We start from the raw sequence: 14,753 nt of genomic DNA, 5'->3' as shown, positions 1-14,753 counted from the left end.
ATGCACAATCGAAGCCGTCCCAGCAGGTTGAACGATGCGGGCCAGTCTGATAGGCCACCAGGTGAGCGTCGAGAGTGTGGGGGCCAATGACTGAGCATACAGATGGGTAACCAACGACTCGTGGTCTCCCGAGCTCAATTTAGCGGCATGTACGCCAACGAATGGCAATCGGCAACTACCATTCGTCCGAATCCATGGGTCCGGGGAGACTTGTAGCGATGCAGGGCAGCCGGGGGTTTCAAGCAGGATGGACGATTTTGACGGACTGGTACAAGGCAAAGAAAAGTTGAGAGACAGAAGGAAAAGAATAAGAAGATCCACATAAGGAGTAAGGATGCCCAGTTGCGAAACTTGACGCAGCCAACGCGGACCAACGAATTGACGCGCCTGTCTTGTCGCGTTGGCATATGCATGGTGGTCAAGGAGGGGCACGAAGCAGGGGGAACCACAAATCGCGTACGACAGAAGCCTTTTGAAACCGACCCGCTGCAGCCCTGCAAAGCGCTTTTAGAGCGCCGCGCATTTTGAACAAGCAGCGGCACTTACATTTTCGCTCTTTTAAGATAACGCTGATCTCCCATGCCTGGCTCTGTCGCAAAGATGTTCTCGCAACCGTCGCTTGGACAGTACGCGCTTGTGAAAAGCGAAAAGCGCCATCAGAGAGTATGCATTGACCGAGCAACGTAATTCTCTGGCAAAAATGGTTTTCAATGCTGTCGCACCTCAGACCACGTGCTTTTTTGGCCAGCTTACTATAGCTTGCATTCATTTGCCCAGCTCCCCAAGCAGAAGTGTTCCGTCGGATGAGGCAGATACCACTGCGACTGGTTAGCAATGACGACGCATCATTCTCATTCGCCAAGCAACTTACGAATCGGCTCCTCACTAGGCGAGAATCGGGCGTCGTTCACGGCTCCCTTGTGCCCGGGGAGCTTGAATAGAATCTTGCCACTGCTCGCGTCCCAAACCACGACACTGCGGTCCCCAGATCCAGCAACGATTTTTTGACCCTTTGAATCCCAGCTGGCCTTGAGCAGATTCTTCTCCATCCCAGTCGGTGCGCCATCATAAGTCTTGATGTGTCGATCTGTCGGTGCGAATGGCCGGATATCCCATGTCCGAACAGTCGAATCGTGTGAGTTGGACAGCAGAGTTTGCGAGTCGGGGGACACTTGCAAAGACGTGATTGTATCGGTGTGTCCACTTAACGAATAGGCGACGGCCTTTTTGCGCATGTCCCACACTTTGATGTCGTTGTCTATGCCACCTGTGTAAAGCTCGTTGCCTGCCTCGGCGATTGCCATGGCTGTCACGGGAAACTCGGTCTCGATGTAATCAACGGCTGCTTTTTGCCGCGGGTCCCAAATCTGTTTCGTTCGTCAGTCTCTGTTGACTGCAACGGCAGAATGTTTCTCACCCCAATGGTGCCGTCGTCAGATCCACTGACAAGCATCTCCTCACCGCGCTTGCTGACGTCCATGCAGTTGATGACTTCCTCGTGTCCGACGTGCCTCCGTATCCTCTGGCCAGTCTCAAGGTCCCAGCTTGCCAGCATCATATCAGCCGAAGCAGAATAGAGAACGTGTGAATCGCGGGACCATTGGAGGTCGAGAACAGCGCCCTTGTGTCCACTCAAGATGCCGTAGTTTTCGCATTGGCCGTATGTCCGCCAGAGCACTGTTCAAGATGTTAGACGGAATCGCGAGGACAGGGCGTTGGACGTACAAATGTTCCTGTCCATGGATCCAGATGCAATGTGTTGACCAGTAGGATCGAATCTGGCTGCGAATACTTCCCCGGAGTGTCCTGCGCAGAGCACGCGTTAGATGGATGCGTCTCCCGTTGCTGTCTCTTGGACCACTTACCGGCAAGCTCCATGATGGGAGCTTGAAGCCCGCTTGTGCGCGACACCTGCGTCCGTAGTATCAGCCATGTATTCCATCCCTTGGGCGAATGAGTTGCGAAAATGCGCGTACTGCTTGTATGAGAGCGCCATTCTGTGCGGTGCCGTTGGCAAGAGCAACTTCGTTTCCCAATTCGGCGTCGGATCGCTGTCTCTTGACGAGCTGGTTAGAGCCAAAGGATTCGGCGGCAGGACGTTTCTCGGACGACATTTTGACGAGGGTGTGCAATTAAGAAGGACGGGAGGGTTGAGGCTTGAGTGTGGTGCTGGCTTTGGCATGCATGTAGGTGGGCCGAAAGTTTCCCGTCGGGATCGACGAGCCGACTCAGGGTTGTCGGGGTGTGACGACACCCGTCTCCCTCCCAACCCAACAACACCTCAGCTCCAGCTCCGCCAAAGTATCCTACAAGGACTCATTCAGCCGCCAGAACCTTGATGCGATAAACGTCGCGCGCTCGGCACCTCTGCGACCAACGAGTAGGCGCAACTTTTGCGTCCACGCGCGCCTCAATGGCATCCACCAAGGCCGCCCGATTGGGCGAAGAGTGAGCTTCCTGGCCAGTCGATAGGAACCAGCTAGCTAATATCTTGCAGGGTCTGGAAGTAAGTGAGTCGGCTGCTCCACCGTCGCAACAGCGATTCTAACTCGGACAAAAAGGACCCGCGTGGACAAGGTCAACGCCGAGCTCGTCACCCTCACCTATGGTACCATCGTCGCGCAGCTATGCAAGGACTTTGACAGCGACTATGTTGAAGTAAACAGACAGTTGGACAAGATGGGATACAACATTGGACTTCGTTTGGTGGAGGACTTTCTGGCCAAGTCGAACACGACGTCGTGCTCCAACTTCCGCGAGGTCGCAGAAATGATATCCAAGGTAGGCAGTCCAAACACTTTCTGTGGTGAAAACCAAGCCGAATGACTGGATGCAATCACGGAGACTTTGGCAGCATCCAGTTCGGTTGGAATATCGACCGTCAAGCCAAAGGCGTGAACTGAGCACGCATGTCATTGCCGTATCTTGTACACAGTACCAAATTGCCAAGACTATGACGAGGCCAGAAGTTGAGTCACAAGACGCTGACGCATTATAGGTCGGCTTCAAGATATTCCTCAACATCACACCCACCGTGGCAAACTGGACTAGCGACAACAAGCAGTTTTCGCTTATTCTAGACGAGAACCCCCTTGCAGACTTTGTGGAGCTACCAGACGATGGCCGGGCCCAAGACGAGTTGTGGTACTCTAACATTCTTTGCGGTGTATTGCGAGGATCATTGGAGATGGTGAGTAGCAGGCGCGCGTATCAAAATGGCTTGTAGCTGATGAAATTAGGTCGGGATGCAGGTTGAAGCGCACTTTGTCAGTGATGTGCTGCGGGGAAACGACTCGACTGAAATGAGAATCACACTGGTGCGGTTCATCGAGGACGAGCTTCCGCCGGACGATGAGTAGATAGAAGGAGACCCTGATGTCCCCAGAAGAGCAGGGGACTCCTGGCAAGGCGGAGGGATCAAATCACGTGACATGTCTCAATTGCAACTGAATTCATACGGCAAAAGTGCAGTCAGATGGGCAGTGAGTTGTAGTAGCGAGTGGGATGAAATTGAATGGTTTGTCAAGTGGTGGTGGTGGTGTGGCTCAGGGGGCTGGGGGACCAAGTAGGTGGCCCCGTGACCAGGGACCCGGGGACCCTCAGGTCGTCTGTCGCGCGCCCATTTGCACCGGACGCCCACCTCGACCACAAGTCCATCCAGTCCGCTAAGCTTCGGCTCCCAAACTTCGATTACGACCTGTTACTCTCTGAGCTCGACGGGCGCAGAGTCGTCGTGCCAGGCCTTGTTTTTCCTTTTTACCCAAGTTATTTTCCTTCTGCTGCTGTTGCGCTTTCGCTAGCCACAGCCATTAGATTGCGCGCAAATCGCCCGATACATTACCTCGACACACCCTGGAACACCTTACCTACCACCCACGCACCCTCCCTCTCCATCATCACCGCCGCCGCGCCGCCGCCGCCGTGATCGCCCAACCGCCTGCACTGCACACCTAGAGCCGCCCGCGCTCGGCTGCCACCACCCGTCAATCCTCACAACATCTCGAGTCCCGGCTTCCTAAGCTTCCCACCTACTGTCGCGGGCCTCGGGCGTCGGCGTCGACCCGAAGCTCTGCCAGCGCTGCGCGCGACCTCGCCTTTGCGGACCACGCCTCAACCCGACGGACGTCCTGCGTCGTCCGCCTCCATCATCAAACCCGCCCGTCCGCTCATGCCAAAGCCTTGCATCCTCATCCACTGAGGCGCCACCATCCACTGCTTCTCGAAGCGTTCCCCCATCCCCGCGGGAACCGCTGACGCCCGCTCCTCGACGCGACTCTGACGGCATCCGCTCTGACCGCCTCAACGACTGACGACGCCCACGATGAACCAACCTCCAAACATGGTCACCATGAATAGCCAAGGAGGCCCCGTTGGCGGCACTCCGCTCATGAACAATGGTGGCACCCCTCTCGCAAATAATGGCGGGGTGCGCGGTCCGGCCGATCCTCAGACGCTGTTGAACACGTACATTTACGACTACTTTCTCAAAAACCACCACTGGGATCTGGCCCGCCAGGTCAAGAATGAATTGCACCCAAATACCAAACCTGGCTCCGGCCTCAAGCCTAGTCCAGGCCGGCGCGACGTCAATGGTGTTGACGATGCCATGGATACGGATAGTAAAGACGACTTGCACAAGTGTCCGGACGATTTGCCTCAAGCTGCGGTTCCCAGCGACGCGACAGAAAACTCGTTTCTTTTTGACTGGTGGAGTCAATTTTGGGATATTTTCAATGCTCATCGACAGAGGCAGCCGGGGACTCGGGCCTCTTTTCAATATCTCCAACACCAGAGGGTATGCCCACCGGACCCCAAGTCCAATTCTTCAGAGCTGATTAGATTGCAGCAACAAGCGCACATGCGCCACGAAAACCAGCAGCGCATTTTGATGACGAACAATCCCGCCCGGCCCTACCAAAACATGATGGGCGTACCTCCCAACCTTGCGGAAATGCAAAAACGCGCAATGCATGGCAGAGGCCCCATGTGAGTCTATCGTTTTCAATTCCAGTGCAAATGCTGATTTTTCCCCCAGGAGCGCGCAGCAATTCCAACAAATGAAGAACCAGCAGATGATGCAAAATCAGCAGATGCAGCGGGACGGCTCGCAGATGGATATGAACAATCGACCTCAATCTCCTGGCTCGGCAGAAAATGCGCCTTCGCCAAACAAGCGTCCGCGCCTCGACAATAATGGAATCAACAGTCAGCCCATGGCACCTGGCGCGAGAACTCAGGGCATGCAGCCGCAGCAGATGGGAGCAACAGCTGCCACGGCCGCTCAGACTAATCAAATGCTCATCGCAAACGGCATGGACCCCAACAACATGACAGCGCAGCAGTTTACTGCTTTCCAGGGCCAGACCCCAAACGTGCAGGCGAAGAATCTTCAGGTATACTCTCAAAATCTCGCTTTACAATATAAAGCAGCGCTTAATAACACTCAATTGGCAAAGGACATGAATAACGCCGGCATGCAAAATTCGCCAATGGGTCAGCAAAGCGCAGAGAATCAAGACTTCTTCCCCAGCGGTCAGCCACGCGTGCAGGCAGTCCCGCCTGGTCAGCAGGCTGGCGGCAATCATGCGCTCCAGGATTACCAGATGCAGCTGATGCTGTTGGAGCAACAAAACAAGAAGAGGCTTTTGATGGCTCGCCAGGAACAGGACAACATTACCCAGCACCCAGGCCAAGGCCCAGTGGGCCAGCCTGGTTTCCCACCAGCCATGTCTCCCCAAGGTAGCAGGGCCGGTCCTTCGCCAAACCCCAATGAACAGATGAAGCGCGGCACTCCCAAGTTGGGCCAGGCTGGTTTGCCCGGCTCGCCCATGCCCGACGGGTCCATGCCACAGAACCGCAGCTCTCCCATGCCCAATGGTTTCGAGCAGGGCCAGCTACCGCCTGGCATGCCGCCGCATTTCTACCCACAACAGATGGGAGCGAATGGCATGATGAGACCACCAAGTTCGCATCCTGGGTTCCCGCCAGGAGGCCAACAGATGACGCCGCAACAAATGGAAATGTTTCAACGCAGTGGTGGCCGAATGCAAAACGGAATTTGGCAAGGACCTCCGCAAATGATGCAGGCTCAGCAACCTGGTCAGCAGCAGCAGCAGCAGCAGCAGCAGCAGCAGCAACCCCAACCAGGAGGAGGTCCCCAGCCGAACCAGCAGCAGCCGCCACCAATGGGCACACCTCAGCAGAGAAGCCAACAGATGCCACCTCCGCCTGCTCCAACTCAGGGTACCGAAAACGGACGCACCCAGCCGTCCTCGCCCGCAACTCAGCCGAATCCTCCGACTCCGTCTCAAGCCAACAAGCCCAACCCAAAGAAGGCCAAAAAGGCAGACGAGAAGAAACCCGTACGTCTTGATCAAACTCGTGTCGTCTGCAAGCTAAAACTCTATAGGCTCCGCAAAAAGCACAGCCCGCCAAGAAGGGATCTACGACGGGTGCCACGCCAGCTTCGGAAGCGGAGCCGCCTACCCCAACGCCTAGTACGCCAATTACGCCAAGACATTCAAAGTCGTTTAGTAACAAGCCTGTAGCAGCACAACAGCCTCCCAACCAGCCGCCGCAACAGCAACCAGCAGCGCCTGCGAACGCATCAGCACCCATGGCCCAGACTGTCGACCTCGGCAGCCAATTCGACGCTCTTGGAGCCGGTGGTGAAGTATGTTATCGCCCGTCACATCCGGAACTATCTAACAGCTTGCAGATGAATCTGGACTTTGCTGGTCTGGACCATTCGGATGTCCTGGAGAGCTTCGACTTTGACAACTTCCTTCAAAACAACGATGAAAGCGGCCCCTTTTTCGACAATGGCTTCAACCTCGAGGGCGACAACGACGGGGGCCTCTGATCTTTCCTCGTTGAATACTAAAGTAGCGACAAAGCGGGTCATTTCACTCGAGATGGCTTGACATTACCTCTCACCCGAACGGGACAGCTTCTACTCCGTGTAGATGCAACAGAGCCAGTTCTACTGCGCTCCCCAACCATGTTCAAAACGAGGAAAGGGCCAAGACAAGATACTCGTGCCGTCGAGTATTGGTCTTTGCATTGATGATTGCGAACTCGAGCATGGACAACAGTTGTTCGGCTCGGGCCTGTATATTTCACGCCCGCAATTTGAAATTCCCGCACAGCAGGTCAATGGTCTTGTTTCAGACATTGGTATATTATTGGAGGACATGGTGGGCAGATGTGGGTACTTGTGGCCTTTTTTTCCTTATGTTTTATTTTGTTTTTGGTTTTTTGAATATCCAGTCTGGCATCGAGATGAGCGGGGAGCTGTGGAGCATTTTGGTAGCCTCCAGTCCGCGCCCTTCTCGTTGTGTAGACTGACGCCGAACTTTTTGTCATATCCACTTTTCCCCAAAAAATTCCCTTGCTGCTGCTGCTACTGCTGATGCTGCTGCTGAGTTGTTGTGTCCTGCTGCCGACATTAGGTTTTATCAGTCTTGCCTTCTTTGAGTACCTCTTTTTTCCTTGCAGTCGTTGGGGGTGGGAACTGACGATGGCGGGGTTTGGAGTGGGCGCATGCGTCGTGTCGTGTCTGGGTGCGCAAGCGGGTTTGTTTGGTTTCTTGATGCGGACCGAGTCCCCCTTGTCGGACCTACCAGCTGGCCTTTGTTTTTCCTCTTCCTTTCTTTTTGCTTGCTTTTTACTCCGTCTGTCTATCTGCGCACTCGCCGTCTGCTTGACCACATGTGGCAAGTAATCCTCTGATTGTTTCTTTTTCTTTTTCTTCTTCTCTGTTCACACAATCGACGTAATTATCCACCATCCATCCACCCTTGTGCAAACAAAAAAATCTCACTCTTCTTTTGCCTTCCCCCTTTTTGTTCGGATTGATACATGAGAGGGTATGCCTCCTGTTCAATGTGTGTCTTGAGAGAGAGGCACCGGAGAATTACGCGTCGGAATCGCTGATTGCGACTTCTCTCGTACTACTGGATGGAGTTGGCCGTTGGGCAACAGAAATCGGAAAATTACCTACCTACCTATCTTGCCATCACCGCTGCTGCTGACGCTGATGCTGCTTCTTGTCGCACGCGCGTGTCATGGATGTGCTGATAAAGGGATACAATTCATAAGATATCAAAGTTTTATCTCTCTCGTTCTCTTTCTTTTTCTGTTGTTTTTGCCATTCATCTTGCCAATGGTCCGGGGGCGTGCAGAAGTGCCTTCTTCTTCTTCTTCTTCTTCTTCTTCGTCGTCGTCGTCGTCGTCGTCGTAGTCGAAGGGTCTTCGACATAATCGAGTATTGATCCTGTTCATTTCTGCCATCTTGAGACTTGAGGCATGGTGGTTGGTACCAGAGCACTGCCTGCCTGCTTGCTTGCTGGTCAGTTGCACCGCGCTGCGCTTCTTCACCCCCTTGCGAGCGAGAGGGTGAGCTTGCTCGATTTCTGATTTTTCTCTGACCACGCTTTTGCGCTTCTTCGTTGGCTTCTTTCCCCCCTGCGTTTGTCTCAGCTTGTCTGCCCTATGTGAAGTTTCTTTCTCGCCTGATTGCTTGCGAGTGAGTAAGTGAGCGAGACAGTAAGAGCCCGTTGAATTTTGGAAGGAGGACTTTTGCGCCGCAACGTTGTTCTGCTCTGCTCAGTCATGTCTCCCACGCCCGCTCGCTGCCGGCCGCCTGGAGGGATGGCATTCCGATCTCCCGCATCGACCGTCGACGTACTCCAGTGCTTCAGCTGTGCCAGTGGCCTCAGACTCCATCCACGCTGTGGGTCGGCCCGTGCGTGGCCTGCCATCTTGGAGGGCAGGAAGGGTGATCGGATCGTGTCAGGCACATACAAGATGTCGACACCCGCCTCGTTGGAACTAGCTTTCTTTAATAGGAGGAGTTCCGATACTAGGATCTCATCCTCGTCCTCGTCCTCGTCCTCGTCCTCGTCCTCTTTCCACTGACTGCTCTTTCCCTAAGGCCCAATACCAAAATACCAAACACATTATCTCTCTGCCTCTCGTCCAAGACTCACGCGAATCAGCAAGCTCATGATCAATCAATTGCAATCTGTGTATCATCTACCAAGTGTGAATTCGAGGCCCGAAAATCCCTCGTAAAACCCCCAGAATGCAAACCAAGTGCCGTACCCGAACGCCCGATGCGCCGCCGCCGCCGCCGTTCGTCCCATCTAATGTGGTTCATGATGCTCAATCTAGAAGGCGCAAGAAAGATCCATCGGACAACAAAGGTCGTGGGCCATTGCGATGATTCGTGCAAGATTCTCCCTCTCGTCATCGCCATCGACCCAACAAGAGAGCTGGGTGGGTGGTGGCTCTCTCTCTTTCTCGTCGGGTCTGCAATTTTTTCCCCCCCTTCTCGTCAAAACTTGACCCTTAGCCTCCAGCCCGTCTTGATGACGCGGGCGCCGATGAACGAGGCCAGCGCGACGGCGTAGGTCGCGGCCGTGAAGACGACGACGGCCCAGTAGCGGTCGCCGACGACCTTGATGAGCGCGCCCGCGATGGGGATGCCGGTTAGCGTGCCGAAGCTGACAATGACGTAGCACGTCGTGTAGTACTTGCCGTAGTTTTCCGTGTCACCTGGTATTGCCATGTTGTTAGCGCTTTGGTGTTGGTGTAAAGGGGTGGTTGGATTGATATGTTGATGCAGGTGGTGGTGGACAAGTAGGGACAAGGGGACTGCACTTACACAACTGGCCCACACACACGGGCGTCAGCGAAATGTTGGACCCGCTTGCGACGCCAAACAGAAACGCAAAGACAATCGTGATGCCCTTGAGCGCGGCGCGGCGACCCGCGTCGTCGTCGACGTCTAGCGGTGCCATGAGCGATGCCGGTAGCCAAAGCCCGAGGTTTGTGATCAGGCACAGTAGCAGGGCGCAGATCTGGCAGTTATAACGTCCCACGTGGTCGGCGATGTAGCCGGGGCCCCAGCGGCCGATGCTGCTGCCCGCGTTGAGGATGGCGATGAGCTGGATTGGTGGTTAGTTGGCCCACTTTTCCTCGGGTGTGTGGTTGATGCAGGGCGACAAGGGAAGACGGGGACGTACCTGGTACGAGAAGGCGTCCGTAAACACGCCGCCGCTCTCCAGCGCAAACGACGCTATGTAAGTGATCGGGATGAAAAGGCCCCACTCCATGCAAAACGTGCCGAGGGTGACCAGCGCGAACTTCTTGTCGCGCAGGATCGTGAAGTCGGGCCAGATGCTGGAGCCCGGCTTGGGGGGCAGCCGCGAGCGGATCAGGAGCTGGTCGATGATGCACAGGAACAGGAACAGGAAGCCCAGATAGCGGCAGGCCCAGGCGAAGCCGACCTTCGGGAAAAGCGATTGCAGCATCAGCGGGAACACGATGCCGCCGATGCTGCCGCCCGCGGCGGCCGTGCCGGTTGCGATACCTGGGGTGTGTTAGGGGAAGGTTGATGCTGTGAGCAGGGAGTGATTACTTACCGCGACGAGCAGAAAAGAAATGCGCAATGGCGCCAATGCTCGGCGTAAAGATGAGCGAGGTGCCCACGCCGGCGAGGACGCCAAAGACAATCAGAAAATGCCAAAAGGCCGAGCAAACGGACAGCAGAAACATGGAAGCAACGAGGAGAATGTTGCCACCCAAGATGAGCAACTGGGGCCCGTGGACGTCGAAGAAGGGACCGATCAACAGGCCGCAGAAGAAGGCGAGGAATGTGTACAGACTAAAGATCCAGCCGATGGTCGACTCGTCGTACTCGGAGAGCTGGTGGTTCGCCAGGTACGCTTGGAAGATGCCGACCGAGTTCATGAGGCCGAAGCCGGCCATCTGGGCGGTGGTTTAGTCCATGTTCATGTTTATTTTTTGGTGGTTCGAGGGGAGCTCACCATGCCTGAAAACGAGCCGACGACGACTAGCCAGCTCCTCAATCCGCCCTCGGGATAAGTGACTTGGTCGGATGGAGCTTCGGGCTGGGTTTGAGTCTCTTCGTCGATGCCATCTTCGCCAGACGGACGGGCTCTCCATTCCTTGTCTTGATTCAAATCCGAATTCAAGCCTTTCTCCTTGGGCGGCGCGTCGTGTGCCTCTCTAGAGGACTGGGGGTAGAGGCAACCACCACTGATTGACGTGGATCCATGATATGGCGGCTCTTCGATTGGTCGTGGTCCCAAGTGGCTGGTGGAATTGTCGTTGGTAGTCATTTGGCAAGAAAAAAGAGATCGATCGGTTGCCACCGTCCAAAGCCGGTCTGAAAATCCCTTGCTCTTGCTTCAACTCGCGTCTTCCTCTCCGCGCGGACGTGCTGGACTTTTTGTTATGCGGCGCATGCGAAGGACTGTTGGTGGTGCAGGAAGAGGAGAAGACATGGAAACTGTGGGGGAAAAAATTGGTCATCAAAGCGGCGCCCCACCGCGCCCTACCTCCTGCGGATACGTGGACGGGAATCTGTGCAGGGCGGATCCATCCCACGGCCGGCTATCCTAGTTGCCGATGAGGCCATATGCGGAAAGCCTTGCACATCTTCCATGGGTCGGCGTTGGCTGCGCTCTTCGTGGATTTGCTCCGCTCCGTGGCGACTGGTCGAAGGGATGAAAATGCTGTCGGATTGTCAGCATTACATGCATTGCCAAAAACTTTTGTCGTCGTTGGTTGTTACGCAGATGGGTTTAGGCTTTTTTGCAGGGATTCCCCCCTCGCTTCGTCTCGTCGCGTATCGGCGGGCTCCGCTGCTTGTGTGAGGGCTATTCCAACCTCACCCAACATCGAATTTGCGTGACAGCGGCGGCAAGCTACTCTCTACTCGATCATTGACTCTGAGAAATGCCTGCCTGTTTCACCATCCTATACTCTTGCCGGTATGGAACGATTTCCTGCCGACTTGGCGATGCGGGTTGAAAATCTAGCCAAAGAGCCTCCAAACAAACGAAACAACCTTTGCCAATCATCCGCAACCTTACCCTCATAGGTTGCCTCATCCCAACGGGCATTCTTCGCAAACCGCCGACATGAACGAGTCCATATCCACTCGTTTCCCCATCATCTGCCTCTGCTGGCTAGAACACCGCGCCGGAACACAGAAATCCGTACCGCGCAAGATTGCCACGGAGAATGATGAGAAATGCTGGTCACCGAATGTGCAGGCAGAATCACCTAGCTTGTTGATGATGCTTCTACTCATGCTGCTCTTGGCCGCGGAGAGTACAAGCAGCTTGTAGCAATCGGGTGATGAAATCCTCCTGTTCAAACAACGTCATCGTTAGGTCTTCTTTCAGTTTCTATTCCCGCCCCGACTGCTGCGGGCAACCGGCGCAGAGTAGAAGGGTAGGCCAAACACGCGCACCTGCCCTTCCCGATTCCATGCGATTCTTTGCTGTCAAAGCGAAGTCGCAAATCCACCGGAACACTCAATGCCGGGTCTGGTCATGTCTCATCTTTGCTTGCTTTTTCTGTCTCTCTTTTCTGCTTGTTGCCCCCCCGCCGCCATTGACGCGGACGTCGTACAGAGCGGAGTCGGAGGAGAAAAGGCCAGGAGTCAGGCAGAGGCTGCATAGAGGCGCGCGGGGAGGCGGATGAAGATGATTATTGACGAAAAGGTAAATAAATGCATGCAGAGTTGATGAAGAGGTCGTCTTGTCAGCACCCGTGAAGAGCATGTTGTCGGAGTGTTTTCCGCCTCGGCCCCGACCAGCGGACTAGCGCCAACTGCGACCGTCGGCCCGAGACCAACGTCCCTGCCGACGGTGGCATCCATTGCAACGCCTGTCGCGTCTTCTCGACTGCACACTGCACCCATCTGACGTTCCTGCCGCTTCTCCTCCTCGAGACAGTGACACCCGCCGCTACCGCCCTCTGCCTTACTTCCTTCTGGTCACACATTTACGGCCCTGCCAATTTCAACGGCCCCAGCCACTGTCGCATGTCCACGGTCAACGTCTGTCCTCGCCGCCATGAGCGTCCTCTTGGAAACTTCTGTGGGTGACGTCACAATCGACCTGCTGGTGGCTGAAGCTCCAAAGAGCTGTGAAAAGTGAGCCACCGCTGCCCCTCTACTCTCATTACGAGGCTGACCGCTGACCAAGCTTGCGCCTGCTCCCAGTTTCCTGAAGCTTTGCAAGCTCAAGTACTACAATTACGCGCCCGTATACGGTGTCCAGAAAGACTTCTCCTTCCAGACCGGCGACCCTATCGGCCCAGGTTCCAAGGATAGCGATGGCGGCTCTTCCATATGGGGCCTCTTGGATCGCACCAACCCCTCCAAAAAGACCTTTGTACCCGAGTTCCACCCGAAGCTCAAACACGCTGAACGAGGTACGGTGAGCATGGCCACCGCGCCATCGTCCAAGGATCCGGACGAGCGATTGGCAGGCAGTCAGTTCATTGTCACTCTGGGGGAGAACCTGGAGTACCTAGACGGCAAGGCAGCCATTTTCGGACAGGTTGTGGAAGGCTTCGATGCTCTGGAAACCATCAACACCGCGTTTGTCGACGAAACGGGAAGACCCCTCAAAGACATCCGCATTCTTCATACAATTGTCCTAGATGACCCCTTTGAGGATCTTCCCGGCCTGGTGGAGCCGCCGCAAAGCCCGCCTCCGTCAGAGGCGCAGCGCGCAACAGTACGGATTGCGCACGACGAGGAGCTTGAAGAGAATGTAGACCAGGAAACATTGGAAAAAAGGCGAAGGGAGAGGGAGGCCAGAGCCCAAGCCTACACCCTGGAGATGGTCGGAGACCTTCCCTTTGCCGAAGTACGACCCCCGGAAAACGTCCTCTTCGTGTGCAAGCTCAACCCCGTCACACAAGACGAAGACCTCGAAATCATCTTCTCTCGCTTCGGCAAGATCCTCTCCTGCGAAGTCATCCGCGACAAGCAAACCGGCGACAGCCTGCAGTACGCCTTTATCGAGTTTGAAAACCAAAAGGACTGCGAGCAGGCCTACTTCAAGATGCAAGACGTCCTGATCGACGACCACCGCATTCACGTCGACTTCTCACAGAGCGTGTCCAAGTTGTCGGGCGTCTGGCGCGACGCAACAAACGCCAAACGCCGACGCGCGCATGGCGGATTCGGCGGCTTCGAAGGGCTGGAGAAGAGGCGGCAGTACCGCAACGAGCAGGACCCGTCGGACCGCCATCGCGACTCAAAGTATGGCTACGTCTTCGACAAGGAGCAGTCGCGCAAACGCCGCGACAGGAGCTCCAGCCTCGATGACCGTGACAGCCGCCGGCCGGACCGGAGCAGGAGTCCGAGGGGCGACAAGGGGCGACGCGACCCCGATTACCGCCGTTCTGACTCTGACAGGCACCGTGGTAGAGACTATCGTGATGAACCGAGAAGAGATAGAAGTCGTGACAGGTACGGGAATGGCCGGAGGCGAGAAGGGAGTAGAGACCGCTATCGAAGTGATCGGAGGAGGGATGGCAGTCGGGATCGATACAAGCGGGATTATCGCGATCGCGACCACGACCGACGTAGATAAGTGGTTGGTTGCAATCAAAGATGGGCTGCTTGAAGTGGCCGTGGTGGCTGTTGCTGTTGATCCAAAAAGATGTGCAAAGACATGGATGGCTTATAAAACTAAGGAAAGTCTAGTAATTGGACCTCATGACAGCGCGGTAAACACCGACACCCTTGTACATCGTCCAAACGGCCTATGCCACTCCAAAGCCATGCCCCTCACAACTCCTTTAAACAACGAAGAAAAACAATGCCACAACCAAAAACCCCGAGCCTCAACCTACCTAACCTCTCCTCCTGAGCGCCGTCGCCCTCTCCTGCCACTCAACGCGGTCCTCACCAGGCTCGG

At 55.4% G+C, this 14,753-nt stretch overlaps 7 protein-coding genes across 7 annotated transcripts; 5 read left to right on the top strand and 2 right to left on the bottom strand.

The window, feature by feature from the left end:
- Positions 1-589: 589 nt before the first annotated feature.
- Positions 590-2,204, bottom strand: BKA78DRAFT_184944 (putative U5 snRNP complex subunit). Its single transcript, XM_066883483.1, has 6 exons — positions 1,977-2,204; positions 1,866-1,911; positions 1,726-1,806; positions 1,418-1,677; positions 872-1,367; positions 590-818 (listed from the first exon to the last, which is right to left on the bottom strand). Exons 1-6 carry the CDS (start codon positions 2,112-2,114, stop codon positions 766-768), a joined length of 1,074 nt encoding a protein of 357 aa, XP_066741109.1. The 5' UTR covers positions 2,115-2,204; the 3' UTR covers positions 590-765.
- Positions 2,205-2,262: 58 nt separating this feature from the next.
- Positions 2,263-3,664, top strand: BKA78DRAFT_338079 (BET3 family protein). The gene is made up of 5 exons (XM_066890259.1): positions 2,263-2,448; positions 2,498-2,506; positions 2,562-2,781; positions 2,999-3,190; positions 3,240-3,664. Exons 1-5 carry the CDS (start codon positions 2,414-2,416, stop codon positions 3,357-3,359), a joined length of 576 nt encoding a protein of 191 aa, XP_066741108.1. The 5' UTR covers positions 2,263-2,413; the 3' UTR covers positions 3,360-3,664.
- BKA78DRAFT_184811 (uncharacterized protein) lies at positions 3,371-4,123 on the top strand. The gene has a single exon (XM_066883481.1). It carries the CDS (start codon positions 3,515-3,517, stop codon positions 3,923-3,925), a length of 411 nt encoding a protein of 136 aa, XP_066741107.1. The 5' UTR covers positions 3,371-3,514; the 3' UTR covers positions 3,926-4,123.
- Positions 4,124-4,321: 198 nt separating this feature from the next.
- Positions 4,322-6,862, top strand: BKA78DRAFT_298211 (uncharacterized protein; the record flags this gene model as incomplete). The annotated part of the gene is made up of 4 exons (XM_066886879.1): positions 4,322-4,986; positions 5,036-6,362; positions 6,410-6,673; positions 6,719-6,862. The coding sequence occupies 4 exons, from the start codon at positions 4,322-4,324 to the stop codon at positions 6,860-6,862; spliced, it is 2,400 nt and encodes a 799-aa protein (XP_066741106.1).
- Positions 6,863-8,486: 1,624 nt separating this feature from the next.
- On the top strand, positions 8,487-9,018 carry BKA78DRAFT_184807 (uncharacterized protein). Its single transcript, XM_066883480.1, has one exon. The coding sequence runs from the start codon at positions 8,614-8,616 to the stop codon at positions 8,917-8,919; it is 306 nt and encodes a 101-aa protein (XP_066741105.1). The 5' UTR covers positions 8,487-8,613; the 3' UTR covers positions 8,920-9,018.
- BKA78DRAFT_321630 (major facilitator superfamily domain-containing protein) lies at positions 8,890-11,570 on the bottom strand. Its single transcript, XM_066889046.1, has 5 exons — positions 10,833-11,570; positions 10,428-10,773; positions 10,029-10,375; positions 9,668-9,950; positions 8,890-9,558 (listed from the first exon to the last, which is right to left on the bottom strand). The coding sequence occupies exons 1-5, from the start codon at positions 11,145-11,147 to the stop codon at positions 9,338-9,340; spliced, it is 1,512 nt and encodes a 503-aa protein (XP_066741104.1). The 5' UTR covers positions 11,148-11,570; the 3' UTR covers positions 8,890-9,337.
- A 1,022-nt stretch (positions 11,571-12,592) lies between these two features.
- BKA78DRAFT_184794 (cyclophilin-like domain-containing protein) lies at positions 12,593-14,721 on the top strand. The gene is made up of 2 exons (XM_066883479.1): positions 12,593-12,973; positions 13,043-14,721. The coding sequence occupies exons 1-2, from the start codon at positions 12,894-12,896 to the stop codon at positions 14,424-14,426; spliced, it is 1,464 nt and encodes a 487-aa protein (XP_066741103.1). The 5' UTR covers positions 12,593-12,893; the 3' UTR covers positions 14,427-14,721.
- The last annotated feature ends 32 nt before the right edge of the window (positions 14,722-14,753 follow it).

Source organism: Phyllosticta capitalensis, assembly GCF_038381095.1.
Source record: "Phyllosticta capitalensis strain CBS 128856 chromosome Unknown BKA78scaffold_9, whole genome shotgun sequence".
Classification (NCBI taxonomy): domain Eukaryota; kingdom Fungi; phylum Ascomycota; class Dothideomycetes; order Botryosphaeriales; family Phyllostictaceae; genus Phyllosticta; species Phyllosticta capitalensis.
This window is presented reverse-complemented; position numbering and strand designations above follow the sequence as displayed.